Here is a 25,293-nt window from a genome sequence, read left to right as displayed (position 1 = left end):
CCAACTACAACATAGATATTTAGACCTCCTTGACAGTGAACTTGTTCCTTTGGTGGCTCAAATTTGTGGATTTTGACCAACAAGGAGCAATAAACTTTGACATCGACCAAATTGCTCATATTTTGACTCTCCATGACAAAGATACTCAACCTGTTTAAGAAATATACAAGAGTAAAAGTTAGTCTATAAAATCAATTGATAACACCACCAACTTACTCTCTCTTGCAAATATCTTCTTATCTTTGAAGCACGATGGGGAAATCCAAGTGATCTTGCTCCCCAAATAGCTAGGGTGTATAGTTTCAACACTAAAACTAGCATCCAACAATGGGGGTTTCCAAAAACCCTAGAATTCTTCTCAAGAGCTCTCCATAATTTTCATTTTCAAGTGAGCAAATGCAAGAATGAGGAGAGATCCCTCATTTCCATTTTTCATAACTCACTTGACCCTTTTGCTACCTTTTTACCTTTTACTTTAATAAAGATACTTTTTATTAACTAATTAAAGTCACTTTTAACTCCAAAAAATGCGTAATTAGCCATCATTTTCAAGTGAGCAAATGCAAGAATGAGGAGAGATCCCTCATTTCCATTTTTCATAACTCACTTGACCCTTTTGCTACCTTTTTACCTTTTACTTTAATAAAGATACTTTTTATTAACTAATTAAAGTCACTTTTAACTCCAAAAAATGCGTAATTAGCCATCATTTTCAAGTGAGCAAATGCAAGAATGAGGAGAGATCCCTCATTTCCATTTTTCATAACTCACTTGACCCTTTTGCTACCTTTTTACCTTTTACTTTAATAAAGATACTTTTTATTAACTAATTAAAGTCACTTTTAACTCCAAAAAATGCTTAATTAGCCATCATGACCACACTGGCCATCCAAAGCCTCTTTTTATCATCCTTCCTTGTAGATCTTTTTGTCCCGCTTCCAACAAGTTATTACACTAAGGTGTTTCTCCAAGTAATCAGCCCAAAATTGCATCTGAAGTGTAATTTATTAAAATATGCCCGCTAATAACTCTGTTTTACAGAAATCGTCAGATTGTAGCGGAACCAAAATCGAACTGTGTGGAACTGATCCTGATGATGAAAAATGGCAAGCAATCCCAGTCGGACCCCGGAAAACTCCTCAAAAGCCTCCTGGCCCACCAATAATGCAATCCCTCTCCTGTGACCTAACTGACATAAGCTCTGGAAATGTCTCCTAATCTTGTCACAAGGTAAAGCAAAAATTGGGGACGTTACAATTTGGGATCAAATTTTAGAGATATGTATAACAATGAAACATATAAACTTTGTATGAAAGATTGTGCATTATAAGTGAAACAAATTGAAAGCCAATGAACAACAAAAAACCTTAATTTACAATAAAAATTAAATCAACAAAGCAAGAGACTTTAGAGAACTAGAACCAAGCATAATTGAATCAAAGTGAGTGATAGGTGACTGGCTGCCATTTGATTTTCTTTTCTGCAATAGAGGTGGTGGTCAAAATTTGGTGGATGAAGAAGAAGGAGAATTCCATTGGTGAAATCTCTTTAAAGCCAAAAATTATCCAGCCCCATTGCATTCACTTGACCCTGCTTATATAGAAAATTGTTGTTAGGATCGGACTGGAACCAACAAAGTCTGCTGTTTCAACTGATTTTGGGGTCAATATGGTCTGGTTCAGGGTTTCAGACTGTCTTTGGCCTTTCTGTACCAAACCAGCCATTTTGGTACAGTGCCATACAACACAACTAAGGACCACCAAAACCCAAAACAATAAATTAAGTTATTTGCACACAGAATACCTAACACTGGGCCCTACTTATGCAATTTAAAAGGGTCCCTTTCCATTTCACTGAGTCCAAGAATTGATGTTAATATTATATCCTTAAAGTAAAAGGATAGAAAGTGAAAGATAAATGAGATTGTCAACTTTCACTTAATTTTTTACATTACTCTAATTGTTTCAGAATATTTGAGAGTGGTTCCAATCTCATTGGATTTCATATGGAGAAAATGGAATTTTAGATGCCATTAAAAATTCAGTAGAGTTTACAGGTTTTAGGATTTCACGCTTGGCGGGATTGCAATTTTTCCACCAGATTCTATCATGTATGATTGTATGGAATTAAAATTCAATCAAGAGCACCAATCTCTCTACGTACCTCGATGGAAGTGGCATTGTTGTTGAATTCCTTCATGACCCCAGTGAAAATGTGCCCTTCACAAAAGCAAAATCACTTATTGGGTATGTTAAGCTTATTCTATCTTATTTTAAGTAATAGTGGGTGATACTGATAATGAGAATCCCAATATAGGCAATTATTTTGATCATATGTATTTTGGTTTAGAGATGCATTGCACCCAGTGCTATTTTGGTTATATGCACCCCTACTTGCTATATACATGAGAAACCTTGCGTGTTTGTGTATGCCCTAGTTGCAGTCCAGTTCAAGTTTTTGGGGTTGGCTAGTGTGATGACTAGTCCAGTTCTGATAACACTAATATAGAAAGCTAGTAACTGATGGATGAAAGCGATGTGCATTAATTGCCCATGAAGAAAGGAAGGAAAGCTGCCAAATTTTGCAATCCCTTGCATGCTTGCCAATTACTTTATGACATGAAAAGCTGTAATTTTGCTTTATGGTTTTCTGGCGACTGTATTTTACAAATGAAACTACATTTGACGGCAATAAAATCCCTATCAACCACTGCCATTACAAAACAAACTTGTTGCATAAGAGTCCACGAATCTGGAAACTAGCTGGTTATGAGACGTGAGGTTTTATTACGGTATGTGCAGAGGATCAAATTGCTGCCAAAAAGACAACCAATCTGCTGTTGCTGTTCTATCACAACAGTTTGTGCGACCTGCTATGACCTGTATGATCTCCCTATCAATGCTGTTCTTGTTATAACTGCTTTCCTCCTTTTCCAACAAACTTCTTCTTAGAGAAATGAAGCTTTGGAAGCTGGTAAAACTCACTAATAAGTGGGATAAAATTAACTCTTTTACCTGGAAGCTTTTCATCAGACAGCTAGGAATTAATTTGCCAATGAATTTTCATGTCTTCAAGGGATGAGGTCAAATAAACCTTTCTTGCTCAGTTATTTTGGTAACAGCAAACTTTAATGCTTTTATTGCCTTACAATTTTAGCATTTCACTACGGCTCTATTGTTTTTTCATGTATTTCTGTGGGTGTATACCAAAAGTATGCAGACTTGGTGCTCGTTGGATGCAGAATTTAATTCAGTACCCAATGAGTGCCTACTCTTGAAATTTAATAAATCTATGAGGAGATGAGTCAAAAATATGATTAAAAAAATATTCTTCATTTCCCTTCAAAATATTGAATCCTTCTGATTGTTTTAAAGTTAATTTTGATAGTACATTTTTTGTTGAGGTCCATTTTTAAGCTCAAAGATCCCCTATTGTCTATATCCAGTGCAGGATCCATGATGGATGTGCTAAGGATGTATTTCGGGAGTCGAAATGCCAATGGATCCAATGGCATCCACTTCCAGTCTATTGGAAATGGAGCACAGTTGGAAAAATCACCGTTTTAAAGTACATTAGCAAAATTAAAATACAAAGGCAAAATTATGGGCCCTAAACCCCTAAACTTTTCCTATGAATTAATCCCTCCCCCTTTTCAAGAACACATGAATCTGAGTTTTCCATAGCTGTCTTCGTTTCTGAGTTTGCAGTGAGTGCAATATGTGCAATGTTTATATATTATGTCAATCTTTACACACTCATTTTGTATGGGTCATGTTTACATACAATTTTTATCGACTCATTTTGTATGTGTGGTATTACAAATCATGTCTTTGCTGGTACGGCTAATATAACTAGGAACTCCTTTTTTTGTTATATTTTCATAGTTATGAACGGTTTTGATTCTTTAAATTATATATATATATATATATATATATATTTTGATGATATACATGTGTTTCATTTCCTTGTATCTGCACCTTGACTTTTCAATGAATCTAGCACATCCAGATGTGGGTGTGGATTTAGGTAAAAGATTTTGAGAGTTTTTTCAATTTTTTGTAACAACAATGAGTATACGGGATCTGAATGTATTGTTTTTAATATTTTGTGTAGGAGAATTGGGGAGGGTTGATGAAGCACAAAAGTTTATGGAGGAGGCAGAAGCTCTTAAAAAGGTTGTTATATCTCCATAACGCAGCACGCTTATTGTTCTTTTGTTGGATGTTGTATAGTAGAATACTCAAATGAGCTTATTTTGTTATAAAATATTTGAAGGAACATGCTTATTTTGGATTTTGAATTGGTGATAAGCTATCGATATCCCTAAAAATATTTCACTGCATGCTTTCCTATTCGATGTGTTTGCAAAAGGGTGAAATAATATGATTCATATGTTTTATCGAGGCGATAAAATGTCAAAATGATCTCTTAATGACTCAAACCTTTTCTTTATAACAAGTAGTTTTTTTGTTTAGCTGTGCTTATAAGCGCTTTAATTTAGTTGTGCATATACCCAATCAAGGAACATCAAGTTTGGCTTTCTAGGTTTTTTTGAGAAGCTAAGTCTGTAACGAATTGTATTATTTGTAAACCAATGGTTGCTTTGAATTCTACTTTGAAAATGTGATGAATCACTATGTCTTGCAGCTTGCTAATAGCTATACATATTCTTTTGGAGGTGGGGACAATTAAGATGCAGATGCATCATGGTGACTACTATATTGTGAGAATACGCTTTGCTATGATATTTCAAGTCTAATATTGGGAAGGTTTTGCATGCACAATATTTCAGGGCTCCCTCTGTAATATGATTTAGTGGTCTAGCTCAAGGCCTCTTCTATTAAACAAAAAGGGTCAGGTGGCAACGTTAGGATTTGTTAAATGTTTGGTACAATCCATAGATTCGTTTGCTAGTTTGAGCATATATGACTATAGAAATTCTAAATGTTCTTAATAGTAGTATTTGGCAATTCTTTGGTTTTAGTTAGACAACTTGGCCATTGACCAATGAAATCAATATGAACATTGTTACCTCCCCAACTTGCACTTAGTGATAAGAACCCAAATCCACAAGGTGAAACCCAAAAGGGAACTATTAGGATAGTTACCATTGTCACCTCAGCAACCTATCCCCTTCACTTTATGTAGACTCTCCTCTGGCACAAGGGGGTTGTTTGTAAGTATGATCACTAAAGCTAAGCAATGAGGCTCAAGGTGACATCATAGTAAATATAGCAATACAATGTTTTTTGTACTTTTTAACAAGTAAATAAGGTGGTGGAAGGGAGTGGAGGTTAATATCAATCCAACAAGGGCAATGGAGTCAATGAGTGATATAGTGAGAATTCAAGCTTTATTTTCATTGCAAATACATAAGAATATGAGCCCCCTAAGATGCCCCTTTGACTCCATTGCTTTTGTTGGATTGACACTAATATTACTTTCTTCCATCATCCTTTCTAATTTCTACAAAACACAAAAAACGTTGTTTTGCTAAAGCTACTCTCTTGTTACCTTTTTCCTCATCGCTTACCTTTAGTAATCCTAATCAGAGATATCCTTCTTGAGCTAGAGGAGAGCCGGCCTAAATTGAAGATGGTAGGTTGCTTAGGTGACAGTGGTAGCCATCACAGAAGTTTGATCTTGGTTTGCATTTTGTGAATTATGGCTTTTGTCATGAAGTGCAAGTTGGGGAGGTAATATTTTGGTGCCATTGTCAGTGCTAAAGACTAGGAAAATTTAGCTATGTTACCAAGATTTGAATACGGATTTGGATCTGGATCTGCTAGTTTTTTGAAAATCCAAGATCCGGATACGACAAGGATACGTCACGTACAATATAATAATAATAGTAATTTTTAAAATTTAAAAAACACTTTAGAGCTAAAAGATCAAATACTCCATGAAACCATCAAACATTTTTAGAACCCTGAATAAATATGAAGATTGAAACACTAAAATGATGCGTCCTCTCTCGTACAAAGTCATGGAATTCAGTGTTAGGTTCAAGTCGGAGATCTCAGGCTCCACATCCCACATCCTGTTCGGACCTTTTTTGTACTCTGGTTCAACATGTGATAGAAGACGGAGGTTAGAGTGAACATAAACAAGATCCTAAGCCTTTGCCACTCCCAACCTGTTTTGCTTCACTGAATGGACGAATCCATATGTACTCCAATTCCTCTTCGCTGATGAGGAACTAGCAACCTGTGCTAACAACCTGGTGGCTAGAATAGAGAGATATATGCTATCCCCACCCTGGAAGCCCCACCAAGTAATAGGATCAACAAACCCTCGATCATGCATAGGCACTAGATCTGAAAAAGTACCAGTAGACTATACAAACCCTCCAAATTCTTGGCGGATTTCCATTGCAACTCCCATATCTCTATAAATTTTCCCCAAAGTTGTCTTGTATCCTTGTACCACTTCAAAATCTTTGTTTGTTGCTGTTCTACCAGGTAAAGACAAAATTTTAGAATGATAGTATTTAGGGTGCAATGCATATGCCAAAAGCTGTAATGGTGTGGTCATTTTGTTCCACCTTTCTGTAACTATGTCCTTCACTAAATAATAGAATGTTTCATAAGGGTCATTTTCACTTGCCCTGATAATTCCCCTTATCCTCTCCAACATACTATCAATGTTTTCATAAACTTTCCCCAAGCAAGGTGTATTTGTATCAAATGCCCTGATCAAGGTCAAGATTAGTTCAATGAACTGTAGAAGGTATTGGACCTTGTCCCATCATGCATCATCAAGAATGATTGATTTGATTTTTTGCCCTCTATCAGAAGTGGAAGTTCTCCATTATTCCCAAACATTGTTTGTAATGCTTGTCTCACCTCCACAAGTCTCTTTATGACAAGAGTGTGGGAGGCAAAACGAGTTTCAACAACCTACAAGTTTCAAAAAGTCAAATTTTAAATGAGAAACCAAATATAAATTTGTAATTAAAAATAAGAATTTCCAATACAAATAATGTTGATTAAAACCCCGATAAATGGTTTGGGACATTGAATGATTTGTTATCAACATCCGGATTTTTTTGATGCTATATATATTTCATTGATCCATTCAATCTCACCAATCTTGGCAAGCATAAGGTTCGATGAATGTATTATGCATGGAGTCCAAAAGATGTGAATATATCGACCCTCCACAATCAAACCTGCAACTTTACAAACCTGTGCGTTGTCCGTAATGATTTGGACAACATTATGTGGCCCCACACTTTCTATTGCATCCAAAGAATTGTGGATATGAAAGATGCATCTTTCTCTATTCCACTGCAATCAACAGACTTAAAAAAAACATTGCCCCTTGGGGGCATACTGCAACAACATTAATTAATGGGCGGTTTCTTTGGTCTCTCCATCCATCAAAAATGGTGGACACCCTTGTTTCTGCCCATGTATCCCAGATTGTTTGTCGCTGTTGTTGAAGTTTTTAAGTTTACTTAGCTTAGAAACCCTTCATGCACTTTTTCTGATTTATTTCTGCCTACTTGTTATCTTTCTTTAACAAGTTATTTACAAAGTAAATACTGAAAAGAAACACGAGTACATGCTCAACATATTACAGATCAACAGCTAAAAGAAACAAGAACAAACACACCACATGACAACATTATTTTTGGACCAATGTCCCAGGAAAAACCCAATGTGGGAAAACCGGTGTAGCTATCTGAGGGTTTTCTTATTAAGCAATATTAGAGTACAATCTGGGTGCCGAAACTGGCCTACTCAACAGATAATTTCCTTAGTAGCTATACCTCACAGTTTGAGAGAAATCTCTTGGATGAAACCTCAGAAAACCCTTCTAACAACTCCTCAGCACAAAATAGCTCTTGCAACCGCAGTGTCTGCCCAATCTGGACTGCGTGAGCCCCTCTCTGTCTCATGCTGGCCCTGCGTCAGCCCTGGGAGCCTCTGCGTCAGCTATGCTAGCCCCTCTAGCTACGCAGCACTTGGCTGCCTCTGCGTGAGCCCTTGCTGGCTCTGCATCACCCTCCTTGGCTACTGCGCTGCTCTCCCAGCTCAATCTCTGCCTTCTCTGTTTCTCTGTACTCAATGCCCCTCAACAGTTCTCCCGATCATTGATTCTATCTCTCTTAGCAAACCCCGCTCTAGAGAATAGAATGACTGATCATTTGGTGTGTTCTCCAAGTGACCCTCAAGCCTCCTCTTATACTTTTCCTATTGACATATCAACGGCCAAGATTAAGTCCCTAATCAACGGCTAAGATTAGATTTGGCTTGATCCATGTCTTTTGGACCATTCTAACACAGATTCATATTAATACACATTAATATTTTATTTTCCCTAAGTTTAGACTTAGGGACTCCATTAAAAATATTAATTATTTTAATATCTCCTGATCTATTTAGAATCTGCCCAAACCCTTTCTGGGTATTGGAGATCTCATGTGCCCCAACCTCTCCACCAAATTTCGTGGCTGAAGCACATTCGATGCTACCCCAAATCAACACTCGGACTGTGCTCTAGCAATACTCCTCACTGAGTGTTACTCTGATCATCTGACATCGGTACCTGTGCTGATGCTAGGCCTTCTTGCCCAACATCTTCTACACTGTCGCCTCCTGTATTTCTGCCCATGGTTCTGCCACTACCACTGCTGCATCTGTACGACAACTCCCTTTGCATCCGTGCTGTTGCTGGTCCTTTCTCCCAACACTGCATCCGCATTGCACCTCCTCCCATCAAGCTGCATCGTGCTGCCCACTACTACACTGTAACTCAGTTACTGAGAAGTAAGTAACTGATCTCCCAACTAACCTCCCTGTTGGGCTACAAACACCCACTGATGCTGAAGCTCCCTTTGCCGCTGACAAGTGCTCCCTATCTTTGACCTCTGCGCTGCTGCAACAACTCCCTGCATCTCACATTGTTGCACACCTCACTGTGCCTTCTTACACTAGTGCAACACTCCTGTGCCTCTCGAAGTGTTGCAGCTTGCTAGCTCTGCACTGTCTCGAGACTCTTGCATTGTAGCTCTCTCTGCCGCTCCATCCGCATCCATCTCTACCCACCCAGCCAGTCGTGCTACTCCTCGTCGGGGCTCTCGTAGCAAGGTCTAATCCAAGAGGCTGGGTACCTCGAGGATCTTGCCCCTCATTGCCTGTAGTCCATCTGACTACAACTCGATGTCTCCCCACTTCTGCTCAAATGGTGCGTGTGCACTCATGGTACGATCATTGTCTGTCAAAACTTCCTTCTCTGCCCGTGCTGGCATTGCCTTAGTCTCAGAAGGCTTTCCCTGACTCTTCTTCCTTGGGCACTGGGTCACATAGTGACCCATCTCCCCACAGTCGAAGCACTTGATCTTGGAGAGATCTTTCTTCTTCTGCTTCTCCTGCTTTCCCTCAGATGCTAGGGCCACATCTTCCTCCTCCTGCTGAAATTTTATCCCTTTGCTGCTGCTACCTGTCTTTGACTGCCGTCTAATCTCTTCTTGGCGAAGAGTTGCCCGCATATCGTCCCAAGGTAGGAGAGTCCCTCTTCCCAGGATACTCTAGACAAACACTTCTCAATCTTCTGAGACAGCATTCAGTGCTGTCCTCACCATAAGCTCCTAATTCGGTATCGCTCCTATAGCAGTCAACTTGTCTCGAATCTCATTCAGTCCTCCGAGGAAAGTGTCAATCGATTGACCCTTCATCTGATACGACTTCATTTGGTTCTCGAGCATCATTTTTCTCTGCACAGAAGTATGTTGGTATAGGGTCTTGAGAGCCTCCCACATCTCACCTACTATTTCCATCTCGGCTATATGTGGTACCACATGATCCTTGACCCTGTCAAGAATAATGCACTTGGCCCTCGCCATCGCCTCTTCGTACTTGTCATTATCATTTGGGTCGACTGGGATAACTATCGTCTTCAAGGCAAAGTTCTTGACACGATTCCTGTCTAGCACTGATAAGATTCTGGCCTTCCAGACTATGAAGTTCGATGCTCCGTCTAGTCTATCTTGGTCTCTTACCCCGTGAAGTGCCATGACGCTCCTATACTTCCCTCCTGGAATTTCTCTGTTCGACTCCTTTGAGTCTCTACTTCCTGTCTGGAAGTTCTCTCCTGTACTACCTCTGAGTCCTAATTTCCCTCCTAGAATTCCTTCTGCTGCTTGTCGAGATGTCCCCTACCCTGGTTGTCTTGTGCAATTGCACTGCTGATTTAGGTTTCTCAGCTAGAAACCCTCGGTAACAACTCCTCTAGCCTTGCTCTGTTAGGTATTTTTCTGACTATAGTTCCTCATCGGCTCCACTCTGTAATATTTCTGCAACCTTCTAGACTCCAAAAACTGCCTCTCTGTGAATTGCGTCAACTCCTCTGGCCCTACTCTTTTAGGTACTGAAAATAAACACCAGTGCATGCTCAACATATTACAGATCAACAACTAAAAGAAACAAGAACAAACACACAACATGACACCATTATTTTTGGACCAATGTCCCCGAAAAAACCCAATGTGGGAAAACCTATGCAATTATCTGAGGGTTTTCTTATCAAGCAATATCAGAGTACAATCTGGGTGTCGAAATTGGCATACCCAACAAAGAATTTCCTTAGCATATATAGCTCACAGTTTGAGACAAATCTCTTCGCTGAAACCCCAGAAAACCCTTTCGACAACTCCTTAGCACAAAACTTCTCTTGCAACCCCAATGTCGGCCCAATTTGGATTGCGTCAATCCGTTTCTGTCTCATGCTGGCCTTGCGTCAGCCCCAAGAGGCCCTGCATCAGCTCTAGTAGCCTCTGCGTCAGTTATGCTGGCCCCTCTAGTGCTCTGCGCAACACTTGGTTGCCTTTGCGTGGCCATGTGTGAGCCCTTTGCTGGCTCTGCGTCACCCTCCTTGGCTGCTGCGTTGCTCTTCCGACACAATCTCTGCCTTCTCTGTTTCTCTGTACTCAATGCCCCTCAGCTGCTCTCCCGATCACTGATTCTATCTTTCTTAGCAAACCTCGCTCTAGAGAATAGAATGACTGATCATCTGGTGTGTTCTCCAAGTGACCCTCAAGCCTCCTCTTATACTTTTCTTGTTGACATATCAATGACCGAGATTAAGTCCCTAATTAACGACTAAGATTAGATCTGGCTTGATCCATGTCTTTTGGACCATTCTAACACAGATTCATATTAATACACATTAATATTTTATTTTCCTTAAGTTTAGACATAGGGACTACATTAAAATATTAATTATTTTAATATCTCTTGATCTGTTTAGAATCTGCCCAAACCCTTTCTAGGTATTGGAGATCTCATGTGCCCCAACCTCTCCACCAAATTTCGTGGCTGGAGCACATCTTATGCTACCCCAAATCAACAGCTGTCTATCCACGTATTGTCTCTTTGATGCCAACAAAGTAGTGCGGATCTTTTCATATCCAAGGCTTTTGTACCCTTTTGGTGCTTCATTAACTGCCTTAATCATTTGTTGCCAATAAGCGGAACACGACAAATTGAATGCTAGCCCATTTGCATAGATGCAACGAGTTACATGTTCATCAACTATGTCTCTACCTTGATTATTGAAACACGTTTCAAGAGGGCCTAGAGTGGGCCTTTTATTAGATGTGGCGGCAAGCCTAGATGGAAATGGAGGTGTTTTCCCTTAGCAAGCTTCCTATCAACAACTTCTTGCAAAGATGCATAGAATTTCATTTTTCCAGGACTCAAACCTTGGCCAGGTTTTCCATTTACATCTTTTGGTCCGGTGCATACTTGCACCCTTGTGTTAGTTTGACCAGTGAGATGGGCCTTCAGTCTAGTATATGAACCATTTTTTATATCTTGGCATTCATTGCACTTCTATTTAAATGAACCACTTCCGAGATTTTTTCCAATAATCTCCACATACTGCCACAGAGGAGATTTTGGGTCTGTTTTGATGATTTCCCTTTCACTATGCTCATGCTGTGATGGTTCCATAATGATAATGGTATAGACTCTATTCAACTATTGGTTACTGCATATAAAATTCAAATTATAATATATTATCAATAAACAATTAAAAATTAAAATACAAAATTAAATAGTAAATACATAAAAAAAATTAAAATTTAAATACATTAAAATTTAAATAGAGCTCAAACATTGTCCACAAAAGCCCAAGTATTAACACCACTCCACTCCTTAGAGTTAAATTAATAATTTAAAATTACCACTAATTTTTTTTTCTTTAAATTAGTATGGAGAGACCAGGTAATATTATGGATAATAGTAAAAAAATATTAAAAATTTAAACACTACAGTAATATTATAATTACCTAAACACTACAGTAAATATTCTAAATATTATAATGACTTAAACTGAAACACTACATAAATATTATAATTACAGTACACTATAATGAATATTATAATTTAAAATTTAAATATAACTAATTAAATACAACTAAACACTACAGGAAATAATATAATTATTAATTACCTTGCTGAAGCCCGATTCCTCTGGTTGAATCTATACAACCAACATACACCGTAAATGGTAAACCTCATTGTTGCGTTGCTTTCCTTGTTTCGTGTTCCGCCACTGTGTGCAACACGGGGGGCCGACGTGAACAATGAGAGTGACTGTGTGCAAGGGGCCTGCGTTGTTGTGTGCAGGGGGGCCGACGTGAGCTTGGGAGAAGTGGTTGTGTGCAGGGGGGCAGATGGCGAGCCCAGAACAAATGGCTGTGTGCATGGGGGCTGATGGTGAGCCCGAGGGTGAATGCCGACAAGGGAAGTAGGGGTCCAATGTTTATGGTTGCTGAGTGCTTACAAAGGGGAGCAGGGACCACACTATATGAAAAATAAAATTGAAACCTAAAACTAAAATCGAAACCTAAAGAAAAAAGTCGCTTTTCTGACTTTTTCAGCAAACCATTTCGATGTTTTCGGCAGCCACCATTGCGATTCGTTTCCTCGGAAAATTGGCTGTTTCTAAAAAGTCAAAATATAAAAAATACGTATTTTAGAGGTGTTTTTGGCCGATCCGGTTCAGATCCGTGGATTCGACAATACTCCTCCTGCCTTTGCCGGATCTGGCAAAATAGAAATTTAGAGACCGTGTTTGATGACATTTTTGTGAGAGTATGTTTATTGAAGATGTTATTTAATATGGTGACTCCATGAAGCCTGAAGGAATACAAATCTTGTTCATTATAGTTTTTGAAGGCATTGTTGGTTGTAGAGGTGAGCACATCTGCCAATTTTTAGGCCTTTTGAAAGCTCATCTTGGCGTTTCAACATTTTGGTATTGTTAAGAGGTATAATATTTATTCATTCTAGATTTCTATTTTCAACCTTATATTGAAGATTTAGAAGTGAAGTAAAACGTAAAGGCCTTTATGTTTGGTCAATTGGTATGCTTTGATTGATTTCTCAAATATCCCACAGTGTCCTCATGAGTAGCCAAATATAGTTTCAGGTTATATTTTGGAGTTTTATGGGCATAATGATTCAGTCACATCACACATATTATATTTAATGAGATTCATTTCAGATTTTGACATTATAAGGTTATTCTTAAGAATCATGGTAGGGGATACAATGAATTGATTGAGGCATATCATTGTTTGTAACTTTGTAGTTTGATTGAGTGAAAAAGATGAGGTTCTAGTCATGAAAATGTTGAAGACCAAATTGAAGCTTCCAAACATAAAAGGGTCAAGATCTGACAACTAATTTTTTAATTTAAAAGAAGCCCCTTAAATGCTTGCTTAATCGATATTACACAACAATATGAGAGGCTGGTATCCTTGGAGGAGTATATCTAAGGGAAGTGTAATATGGTATGAAGTCCTTGCTAAAGGACCACCTCATTTTACCATTGAAAATTATGAAGAAACTTTTGTTGAAGAGAGTCATCAATTATGTGAAGAAGCACCTTGTTCTCCCATTGACTATGAGGATGAATCCATTGAAGATTTTCTTGCATTTCCACTTGAAAAACACATTAATGAGTACTCTTGTCATATCTACATGGAAGACCAAGTACAAGAAAAAAAGCATTGATAATGAAAGTACTCAAGTGGATTAGAGGATTCGACTGTACAATCATAAGGTCTAGGAGTGACGAAGCTTTGTTGTCTTATCATCGAAGGTTGAAGGAAAGAAACCTTAGATGTTTTTGGTTGTTTGGTTGAGGCTAAGAAGCCTTATGATGTGCAAGGGGTCCCTTGCTTTGGATCTCTCATGACTCTTGAGTTGGTACATCTCTTGCTATGAGGATTCACATGATCAGGAGTTGTTCGACACTTGTGAACGAACTTTGATGATGTCAGTCAAAATCGCTAAGGGAAAGTGGAGAGGAGACTCGAGGTCTCACCACTCTTTTCTTTGAAGCACTATGTAGCTGTGTCCATCTTTGTTGCCCTGATCTAACAGAGAAACATAAAAGTATGAGGTTGTCGTCTTGGTGGTCCCATGGTGGGGTGGGTTGTGCAAGAACTGAGATTTATAGGTGACTATCCTCCTTGATGAAGAGGGCTAGGTGAAGTTTTTTGTGGTATAAAAAGAAAGTGGAAGGGGATCTCCTTGAGATTCTATAGAGGTAGTAATAGTGTTTTCTGATGGCAGATCCTATTCGGTTGGGGAATATAGTGATTGTTCTCCATCTGAAATTGTTGAGCTAGCCTAGGATTGACCTAAAGGGATCTTGCGTGAATGCATCCAGTGTCTACGTGTGTAAGGCGGTTGAGAATGATGCCATTCCCCAAGTCCAAGAAATTCTCAAGGTAGAAATACATCTTTGGGCCTAAGCTATCTGAAGGTGAGGCCCAAGTGACCTAGATGTATAATCTGTGGATGTCCTCTTACATGATCTGATTTAGATATTGTCTAATTGGCAATAAATGGCTTGGTGCATCTAGAGAATACTTGAATGGCAGAGGCGCTCTAGGGAGATGGTCATTGATCAAACAAGCTAAGAGGCCTCTAAAAACCAACCTCATTTTAGATGGATGTGGCAATTTAGGTAAAGGTCATTGAGGAGAGTACAAGGTTGGGCGCCTCTCTCCTATTGGTAGAGACCCCAAGTGTCTCAACTCTATGTCGGAAAGGTAGACAGAAAATAACCTTAAGTTGAAATAGATGGACTTTGAACTTTGCCTGAATAACTGGGTGGGGAATTGTGCATTTGCATTAGATAATGAGTTTGAGAAGCACAATTTGAACTCTCCATACAGGCCTAGTGTTAATTTTAGGTATGTTCTATGCTTAGAGCAATTTATTTCAATTTTCACAGTTAGCTCAATATCTTTTCCAGATTAGCAATCACATCAGCATTAAAGTAAATTGTAGATAGAACATAAACATAAATCGTAGAAGACAAGTCAAGACAAGAGGACACAAGATGTGGCGCTAGCTAGTGACAAACCCCAATGTGGGGAAACCCTTGATAAATTCTTCTTCTATGTTCTTCAATAGTTGAGCAAAGAGAGAGAGAGATAGTACATTTACAACAAAATTCAACACTTTGACTTTCTATATCTATATGAGATCAGTTGAAGACATGTTGCTTCAACTGATTCTCCAAGGTGACTCCTTCAGCTATCATAATGCTGCATCTTGTCCACTTGCTGCACCTCTCCGTGCTGCACTTATCATGACCATGCTATGCACTTCATGTTGCTGCTCCTGTCACTGAGCTGCTCTTTGTCATGGATCTGCACCCATTGTTGTACTCATTGCTAATCTGCACTCAATGACTTCTATGCTGCACTCATCATACAACATCCATCATGACTTTGCTACCCCCATCCTTCTGCAACCATCACCATGCTGCATCCTTGTTATCTGACTAACCCTCAATATAGTAGCTCTGTCCATCTGATAGGCAATCCTGAGTATAGCCTTGTTGTTGACTATGGCTTGTGGCCTAGCCTAGCAATAAGATAGGCCTCCAATACTTTATCTTGCTAGCATCCAAGCATCATAAGAACTTGACTGTGCTGTCAGCCCTTTCAAACACCCAGTTGTTTACATAAGCTGATCTAGAGCAGATGCATTCCTTCACTATGTAACAATGACTTATCACCATGTTGTCACCTACAACAATCCGAGTTTATATGATGTCCTTTTAGACCTCCTCATACTGTGAATAAGTGCCATCTTATGCTGCGGATGAGTAGTCTCTTTCCTTGCTGTGTATAAGGTTTCTTGGCTGCTAAATGAGGGCTGCACTGATAGTGGCAGGTCGTCATTCTTAACTGTGTCAAAGGCCTTTCCTTGACAACATTAAGAAGGAACTTCTTCAGGCAACGAATTGGTTTTCCATGAATCTGATTTAGTCTCCTACAGTATTGCGGGTTAGGGCACTTCAACAACGTATAGATCAGGTCTCCTTTACCAACGTTTAGACCTCTTTTATGCAGCGCAAAGGAGCCTCCTTCAACTGTGGGATAGAGCTGCATCTGGACCTTCTTTTGCTGAGGAGTAAGGCCAATAGTTAGGGCACAAGGGATTGCGTATTAGGGTCTTTCTTTTAGCTGTGAAGAGACCTCATTTACTGTGGCTAGATCTCCTTCTTAGGACAACGTATAGGGGCTTATTTAAGTTGCATATAAGTCTCCTCTTTTCTGCGTGTAGATCTCCTCATAAGCTTGTGGCTAGGGCAAATCTTTACTGCGGCTAGGGCATCATCTTTACTGTGGCTAGGGCATCATCCTTACTGCGGCTAGGGCATCATCTTTACTGCGGCTAGGGCATCATCTTTACGTAGGCCAACGTATACTCTTAGTGTCTCACGTCCACCAAAACCCAAAGACGTGGAGAGGAGATCACATGAAGAGTATATGTGTGTGACAAATGACTTCAAGTCCTCTTCTATTTATACTAAAACGTAAAGGTTGAATAGACATGACCGTTGGGCTTCTGAGTCTACATAAGTTGCTGGCCGACTTTACAATTTGTCCATAATCAAAATAAATTCATATCTTCATAAATACTTATCGGAATCGGATGATCTTTAGATCAATCCTACACCTCTCAATGAGAGGGATCCAAGGAAAATATTAGCTGCCATAAATAAGATGACCCACATGGAGTTTGGCCCTAGTTGCCAATTTTAACACTCCCTCTAAGCTAGGAAGAACTCCATCCGCTGATCCATATGTCTGACTGTACTATCTCTGCCATCAGTGCCTTGCACTGCTCTGCTCTACTCTGATCTGTTGAGATTTGCTCTGTTCTACTCTGCTTTGCTGAACCATGAATAAGAAGAATTAATCGAGAATGTCTTATACCATTCTCTACTGACCCGAAGTCAGTTTCATCTGAAGAGAGTGTGTCACATCACTCTTACTGACCCTAAGTCAGTTTTATTGATCCCAGATCAATATCACAAGAGAGTGTCTCAAACCACTCATACTGATCCCATATCAGTTTCATTGATCCCAGATCAGTGGAGGTTATCCTAGCATAGGGAGTACGGTAGATACAATGATGCATCCATCGATAGAACTATTATGGTCCCTATCCTCATTTCCTTGCTCATTGATCAGATGAGAGATACTTCCCATGTGTCATAGTCTACATGGGTAGGATGCCTCGACAGGAGAACGAATCATCGTGTCCACAGGAGAACGAATCATCCTGTTAGTGGATGCCACGGAGAACGAATCATCCTGGTCCACAAGAGACCGAATCATCTTGTTCCACAGTCGCCATGGAGAACGAATCATCCTGGCCCACAGGAGAACGAATCATCCTTTTCCTTAGTCGCCATAGAGAACGAATCATCCTGGCCCACAGGAGAACGAATCATCCTGTTCCACAGTCGCCACAGAGAGCGAATCATCCTGGCCCACAGGAGAACGAATCATCCTGTTCCATAGTCGTCATGGAGAACGAATCTTCCTGGCCCACAGGAGAACGAATCATCCTGTTCCACAGTCGCCACAGAGAACGAATCATCTTGGCCCATAGGAGAACGAATCATCCTGTTCCATAGCGCACCACCAGGGGAGGGTGAGTCGCCCTGTGGTCGTATGTTAATCCATTAAGTATCCCAAGCCTCCCAGAGCTTCGAGAGCTCAATGCACGCAACATGCAGGACCCTTATAAGGTCTCTCAACGACTCCAAGTTGTGCGGGAAAGTTACAGATTTGACCTTTCTCCGGGGCTTTGACAAAAAATGTCTGCAACTTGTACATCATTCTCAATGTGATGGAGCCTCCCCACTCATCGACTTACCATATCCCAGATAAGGCAGTGTTTGATGTCTATTTGCTGGAGCAATCATTGAATACAGGATTCCTCAATAATCGAATCCCACCTGTGGTTGTCACAGAGAATCACACTGGTATTCATCATGTGTACAAAAAACTCACTTACGAGCTTCTGCAACCATGCAGCTTCACATGAGATCATACTCGTAGCAGTGTATTCGGTCTCGGTGGTGCTTATAGCAACTGATTTTTGCTTTCTGCTCATTCCTGATATTAAAGCAGAATCCAGAGAGAACCAGCACTGAGAAGTGCTCTAGTGATCCTCCACACTCCCTGCCCAGTCAGCGTTCGATTAATCATGCAGTTTCATATTTCCGGCAGTGTATCTTAATCCATGAGAGATTGTGCCCTGAAGATATCTCAGATGATTCTTGGCCATGCTAATTGCAAAACATATGTCTAGATGGAAGTTCACCAAGAACATCAAAGCGAATGAGTTTATGAAACTCAGAGGCATTTCCAAAATCTAGTCCGACATCATGACCATATAACTTCTGAAAGTTAAGATCCTTGAGGTAGTCACAGGCTTGCAGTTTATCATTCCATGTCCGGAATCCAACTCCCTCTTACTTCTGCAAATGAGAGGGTCTGCATCTATTAGAAATAGGTCGTCCTCATAAGGTGCTAGTATGAGAGGTCTATCATCCACAACCTTCAAACAATGGTTTGGATTGGCTTCACTCTTAGTGAATCTCAGTTTCATTTGACAACTATCAATCCTCTCATACTATGCCCGGGGAGTTTTGCTTCAAGCCATAGAGGGTTTTCTTCCACCTGCATACGCGAGATTCTTTCTTGATCATCAATCTCAAACCCCTCAGGTTGTTCCAAACCTGTGGACTTGCTATATGAGGGGAATGGTTCCCTTGTAAGATTTTCTTCGGTACATCTCAGACATGTACTTTCATGCTCTTTTTGAATTCAGGCATCCCTGTCACTATCTAACTCACAGACCTCTGGTGCTATGTGTCAATGGACATGGTCCCTAATGGACTTTCTGCAACTTGATACAACCTTGAACTCAAAAACTTCTTTGAAAATTCTATTTTCAAACACATACCTTTCCATCGATGAGTGCCACCCTGTAACTTTCGACTGCCATCGCTGAAATGGACACCAGGTTCTTCTTGTGATCAGGTACATAAAAGAGATTTTGTAAATGAATCGAGTTACCCTCTTTTAATTGAGGGGTAACATTCCCTACACCCTTTCCGGGATAGGTGGCATCGGCTCCAAGTATAATCCCATGATTGTTTCCATCTCTACCAAATTAGAGAGTGCACCCTTCTATCCGATGAAGTGCCTTGAACCATTACAATCAATAAGCTAGATTCCCAAAGAATCTGAAGGAGAGGGCCAATACAAGATAATGCTTCTTTATCTTATCAAAAAACAACATTTGATTCTTCATACCTGGGGTTCCTTGCTTTCTTTGAAGAGTCGGCCATTTCCTTGATGTCCTGCATTACTTTTCATTCCTTTGATCATTGAATATGTCACTGGAATGATTATTATCTTCATCAAGAGATGTGTCTTTGCCATTCGGACACTCCTTCGCATAATGGCTGAACTTATTACAACCAAGGCATCTGCCTTTCCTTCCACCCTTAGATCCAGACTTCCCATTGAAGTGATCCTTATGTAGGCCTTCAGAAACTTCTGCTACGCCATTTTGATAATTCTCTACTTCGACTTCACCCTTGGTGAATTTGAAGAGGGATGAGGAATCCGCTGATACTTTTGTCCTTTCCCAATTGTCTTTGGTGATTTCTCTTTCACTCTTGCTTGGGCATTGTCTTCACCTCAGCTTTGACACCATGTTAATTTTAGGTATGTTCTATGCTTAGAGCAATTTATTTCAATTTTCACAGTTAGCTCAATATCTTTTCCAGATTAGAAATCACATTAGCATTAAAGTAAACTGCAGATAGAACATAAACATAAATCGCAGAAGACAAGCCAAGACAAGAGGACACAAGATGTGGCGCTAACCAGGGACAAACCCCAATGTGGGAAAACCCTGGATAAATTCTTCTTCTATGTTCTTCAATACTTGAGCGGAGAGAGAGAGAGAGATAGTACATTTACAACAGAAGTCAACACTTTGACTTTCTATATCTATTTGAGATCAGTTGAAGACATGTTACTTCAACTGATTCTCCAAGGTGATTGCTTCACCTATCATAGTGCTGCATCTTGTCCACTTGGTGCACCTCTCCGTGCTGCACCATGCCGCACTTATCATGACCATGCTATCCACTTCATGTTGCTGCTTCTGTCACTGAGCTACTATAATCATTGAGCTGCTCTTTATCATGGATCTGCACCCAATGTTGTACTCATTGCTGATCTGCACTCAATGACTTCTATGTTTCGCTCATCATATAGCATCCATCATGACTTTGCTGCCCCCATCTTGCTGCAACCATCACCATGTTGCATCCTTGTTATCTGACTAATCCTCAAACATAGTAGCTCTGTCCATCTGATAGACAATCTTGAGAATAGCCTTGTTGTTGACTATGGCCTGTGGCCTAGCCTAGCAACAAGATAGGCCTCCAATACTTTATCTTGCTAGCATCCAAGCATCATAAGAACTTGATTGTGCTGTCAGCCCTTTCAAACACCCAGTTGTTTACATAAGCTGATCCAGAGCAGATGCATTCCTTCACTATGTAACAATGACTTATCACCATGTTGTCACCTATAGCAATCCGAGTTTATATGATGTCCTTTCAGACGTCCTCATACTGTGAATAAGTGCCATCTTATGCTGCGGATGAGTAGTCTCTTTCCTTGCTGTGTATAAGGTTTCTTGGCTGCTAAATGAGGGCTGCACTAATAGTGGCAGGGCATCATTCTTAACTGTGTCAAAGGCCTTTCCTTGACAACGTTAAGAAGGAACTTCTTCAGGCAGCAAATTGGTCCTCCATGAATGTGATTTAGTCTTCAACAATAGTGCGGATTAGGGCACTTCAACAGCGTATAGATCAGGTCTCCTTTACCAACGTTTAGACCTCTTTTATGCAGTGCATAGGAGCCTCCTTCAGTTGTGGGATAGAGCTGCATTTGGACCTTCTTTTGCTGAGGAGTAAGGCCAATAGTTAGGGCACAAGGGACTGCATATTAGGGTCTTTCTTTCAGCTGTGAAGAGACCTCATTTACTGTGGCTAGATCTCCTTAGGACAATGTATAGGGGCTTATTTATGCTACATATAAGTCTCCTTTTTTCTGTGTGTAGATCTCCTCATAAGCCTGCGACTAGGGCATATCTTTATTGCGGCTAGGGCATCATCTTTATTGCGGTTAGGGCATCATCTTTACTGCGGCCAACGTATACTCTTAGTGACTCTCGTCCACCAAAACCCGAAGACGTGAAGAGGAGGAGATCACTTGAAGAGTACATGTGTGTGACAAATGACTTCAAGTCCTCTTCTATTTATACTAAAACGTAAAGGTTGAATAGACATGACTGTTGGGCTTTTGAGCCTATATAAGTGGCTGGCCGACTTGACAATTTGTCCATAATCAAAATAAATTCATATCTTCATAAATACTTATTGGAATCGGATGATCTTTAGATCAATCCTATACCTCTCGATGAGAGGGATCTAAGAAAAATATCAGCTGCCATAAATAAGATGACCCGCATGGAGTTTGGCCCTAGTTGCCAATTTTAACACCTAGTCTGTTTGTATCAAGCTCAAACCCCATATCTTTAAACCATAGAGGATCATGGGTTCGATACTCACCTCCATGATGTAAAATTTAGGCAAGATCTCCTAATATTGATCTTGGAAATACTATCTTTTGATGAGCATCTATAATGTTTGTTGAGCCAAGGTTGGATATGTTGATTTTGTAGCCTTGGAAAGACTTCTAGATTGGCTTGGTGTCTTAGCATGTAGAAGATATTTGATTGCCTCTTTAGGTTCTTGGTTGGTTAAGTGATACTATGATCTTCCTAAGGCTAACTTCAGAAAAGTACAATAATCAATCCAATAAGCTACTGTGGACTATTGTTTAAAAGTTCTAAGGATAAACAATAAAATAATCTAAGTGACTTCTATATGATATCATTGTTGATCTCAAATGAGGCTTAGGATTTAATTTGAGCTATTGATCACTTATGAGATCAGGGTTAAGGATTTCAGCTTAATGAGATTATAAAATAAGCCTTAGGTAGAGGTGAAGACACAATTGTGGAAGAAGCAATTTTCTTTAGAGTGAGAGGCTTGAATAGATTGAAGAGAAGTGAGAAATGCAACAAGGATTTTTGGGAGGAATTAAGGGAGCTCGAGGCTGAGTTGCTGAAGAGGAGGGCCAAATTATGGAGGACGCTGAAATATCTGATGAGGCTGCTTTTCTCAGGTGCGCATGGCTTGTACGAGGTGAGAAGAAAAGGGGCCGTTTTGTTGGTGAGATAGGTCTAATTCCAGGCTTGAGTTCCTCCATGAAGGTCGATTTCTAGGGGCTGACATCCTTGAGACCGAATTTTCTAGTGGAGCTTGTTGAAGAATCTAGGGTAAATGGGGTTAATGAGATTCTTCTCTTCATGATAACTATTTGTGAGGTTCTTCTAACTTTTCCTTATTAGTACAATCTTCTCTTATTATTAGAGTGTGTTTGCTTAATTCATCAAATAGTTACCAAAAACAAAAGAGACAAGAACACAAGATGTTGGCTTTCTGCCAAGGCCAAAACCTCTCACTTTTTGAGAGGAAAACCCACACAAAATTCTTCTTATAGAGATTCCGATTGACGAATACCAAGACCATGACCCTTGACCTACTAAGCCACTCCAAGACCAAGACACCAACCCTCTTCTTTGTCACTGCTGTGATCATCATCATCACTGCTGCTACACCAAGGTCATTATTATTGCACCGCTGAGGTCATCATAGTTGCACCATCACCGAAATCATTATTGTACATTCACTGAGATCATCATTGTACATTCACTGAGATTATCTCTGCACCTTCACTGAGATCATCACCATAATATTGAGATATGTATATGTATATGAGAGCTGCACCGAGATCCTTTTCCTGATCAAGACTTTGTAACTCTGTCTTCATCAAACTCATGACTGAGATCGAGATCATGACTGCATCCAGATTGTATGCCGAGCCAAAGCGTGTCACTGTGAGATCTGTTCATCACAAATATGCCGAGACTGAGTGTGCTACTGTGGGATCATCGAGATCCTCTTCATCATAATTATGCAAGACTGTAACTGTGCCTAGATAGTATGCCGAGAGTGTATTACTGAGAGATCACCGAGACAGTGACTGCATTTAGTCTGCCGAGATAGTGATCATGAGGAGGCCGAGACATAGAGATACTTGTCACTGTAATTACCTATCTCAGTTGTAGAGACTTCCGATATGTATACTCCTGTAATGCGGATCTCAGACCTTGTATCCATCCGAATATTGTAGAGAATCCGAGCTCTGTAGCTTGTCCTTTTGCGAAGACCCTAGGTGGTTATTTATAGTAGTTCGACCCACATATTGAGCCGACATGACAGTGTGAAGAGATGTGTCCTTTTATGCAAGCCGACATGAGTGTATTTAATTCGATTTGCTAACCGACTTCTTCAAGAGGGATTGTGCTTGTCTTTGGAGGGCTGTTAGACATTTTTATAGACTTGTATACATTGAACATAGGCTCAAGAACAACTCTTCATTCACGACATTGACTCTTTGACTTACTTATAAATCCTAAGGCTCTCAATGGGAGCCATTAATAAATAAACCTCTTGCTCATGAAACCCATGTAGCAAGGCATACAAATTAGAATAATTTTTGTTCTATTTATTACATCATTTACATCAATCATAACTACATGTCATTATAAAGACCAAACTTGGTTTGCATTGCTAGCTTTAAACATGTTAACTAACTTGTCATACATCTCCTTAGATGTGCCCAAATCATACATCTATTAAAAATGCTTATGAATAGAATCCCTGATGATCTTCTTAGCTTTGAATTCACCTTTCTTGTACTTTGTTTTAGCGGAAACCGGTGCATTTGAAGGAGGTTCAGTAATCTTTCCTTGCACATAGTCCATAGCATCAGGTTCTTCCAAAGTCAAGTCAAGAGACATCTTCCATGCATGATAATCAAACTTATCATTAAGCTTGTCATCATATCTGAGGTAAGATGAGGAGGCCATTGAATCTTGTCCTTGATCAACAAATCTCTGTGATTTCTCTTCTCACTCTTGCTTGTGCTTTGTCTTCACCTCGGCTTTGAGACCATGTTGATTTTAGATAACAGTGGCATGTTCAATGCTTTAGAGCAATTTAGTTCAATTTTCTTATTAGCCCAATATCAATTTTCTAGATTAGCAATCACATTAACATTGATAGTAAATGCAGATAGAACATAAACAATAAGAAGAAGACACGCCAAGAGAAGAGGACACAATATTTAGCGGATGCCAAGGAAAAACCCTAATGTGGGAAAACCCTTTGGTCAAATCTTCTTATTATTCTTCAAAAGTTCAGCAGAGAGAGAGAGTACAATATACAAAATTCACTTGCCCAAACACTATCAAAACAGTCCAGTCAAACCACTGAAATAGGATGCCCTAACTAGAAAGTCAATGCTAGTCAAACCAACAAAAATTCTCCTCCAATTCAGTGCGGTCGATCCTAGTCAACTCGACCGCCAAAGATAGGCCAAATCAATCCAAAACAGCCCCAAAAATTATAGTCGAACTTTTCAACACACAATCAACTTCTACGGTCAACAACTTTGCAATCAACATTGGTCAAGCAACTGCAAACACCTCGATTTTTGTGCAAGGAGCTATGGCTTAAGAAAAATGAATTTCCTACCTGAAAAACACAATCGAAAGATGAAGTATGACCCTTGGTCGACGTTGGTCAACATCCTTGTAATAGCCCAAAAACAGATCTGAAATTTTTGGCCTGCAATTTTAGTTAACCCAAGTCAACGCATAGAGAAGAAGAGCTGCTCCTTCTTGCTATACGAACCAATGAGGAGAGGAGAGAGAAAGATGAGTGATGATGAGTGACCAA

General features: G+C 39.8%; 1 protein-coding gene across 1 annotated transcript in view; it reads left to right on the top strand.

The window, feature by feature from the left end:
• LOC149201211 (U1 snRNP-associated protein usp106-like) overlaps positions 1 to 25,293 on the top strand; it is a 184,629-nt gene that overhangs the window by 93,634 nt on the left and 65,702 nt on the right. Inside the window, exon 7 of the mRNA XM_089402885.1 lies at positions 4,114 to 4,175. Within this exon, the coding sequence (XP_089259011.1) occupies positions 4,114 to 4,175 (62 nt within the window). The remainder of the gene's footprint in view (positions 1 to 4,113; positions 4,176 to 25,293) is intronic.

This window comes from Pinus tabuliformis, chromosome 2_1, assembly GCF_031772625.1.
Source record: "Pinus tabuliformis cultivar Carrire ecotype Pingquan chromosome 2_1, CPIR1, whole genome shotgun sequence".
Lineage (NCBI taxonomy): Eukaryota > Viridiplantae > Streptophyta > Pinopsida > Pinales > Pinaceae > Pinus > Pinus tabuliformis.
Note: the sequence above shows the minus strand (reverse complement) of the source record. Positions and strands in the feature narration are given on the sequence as shown.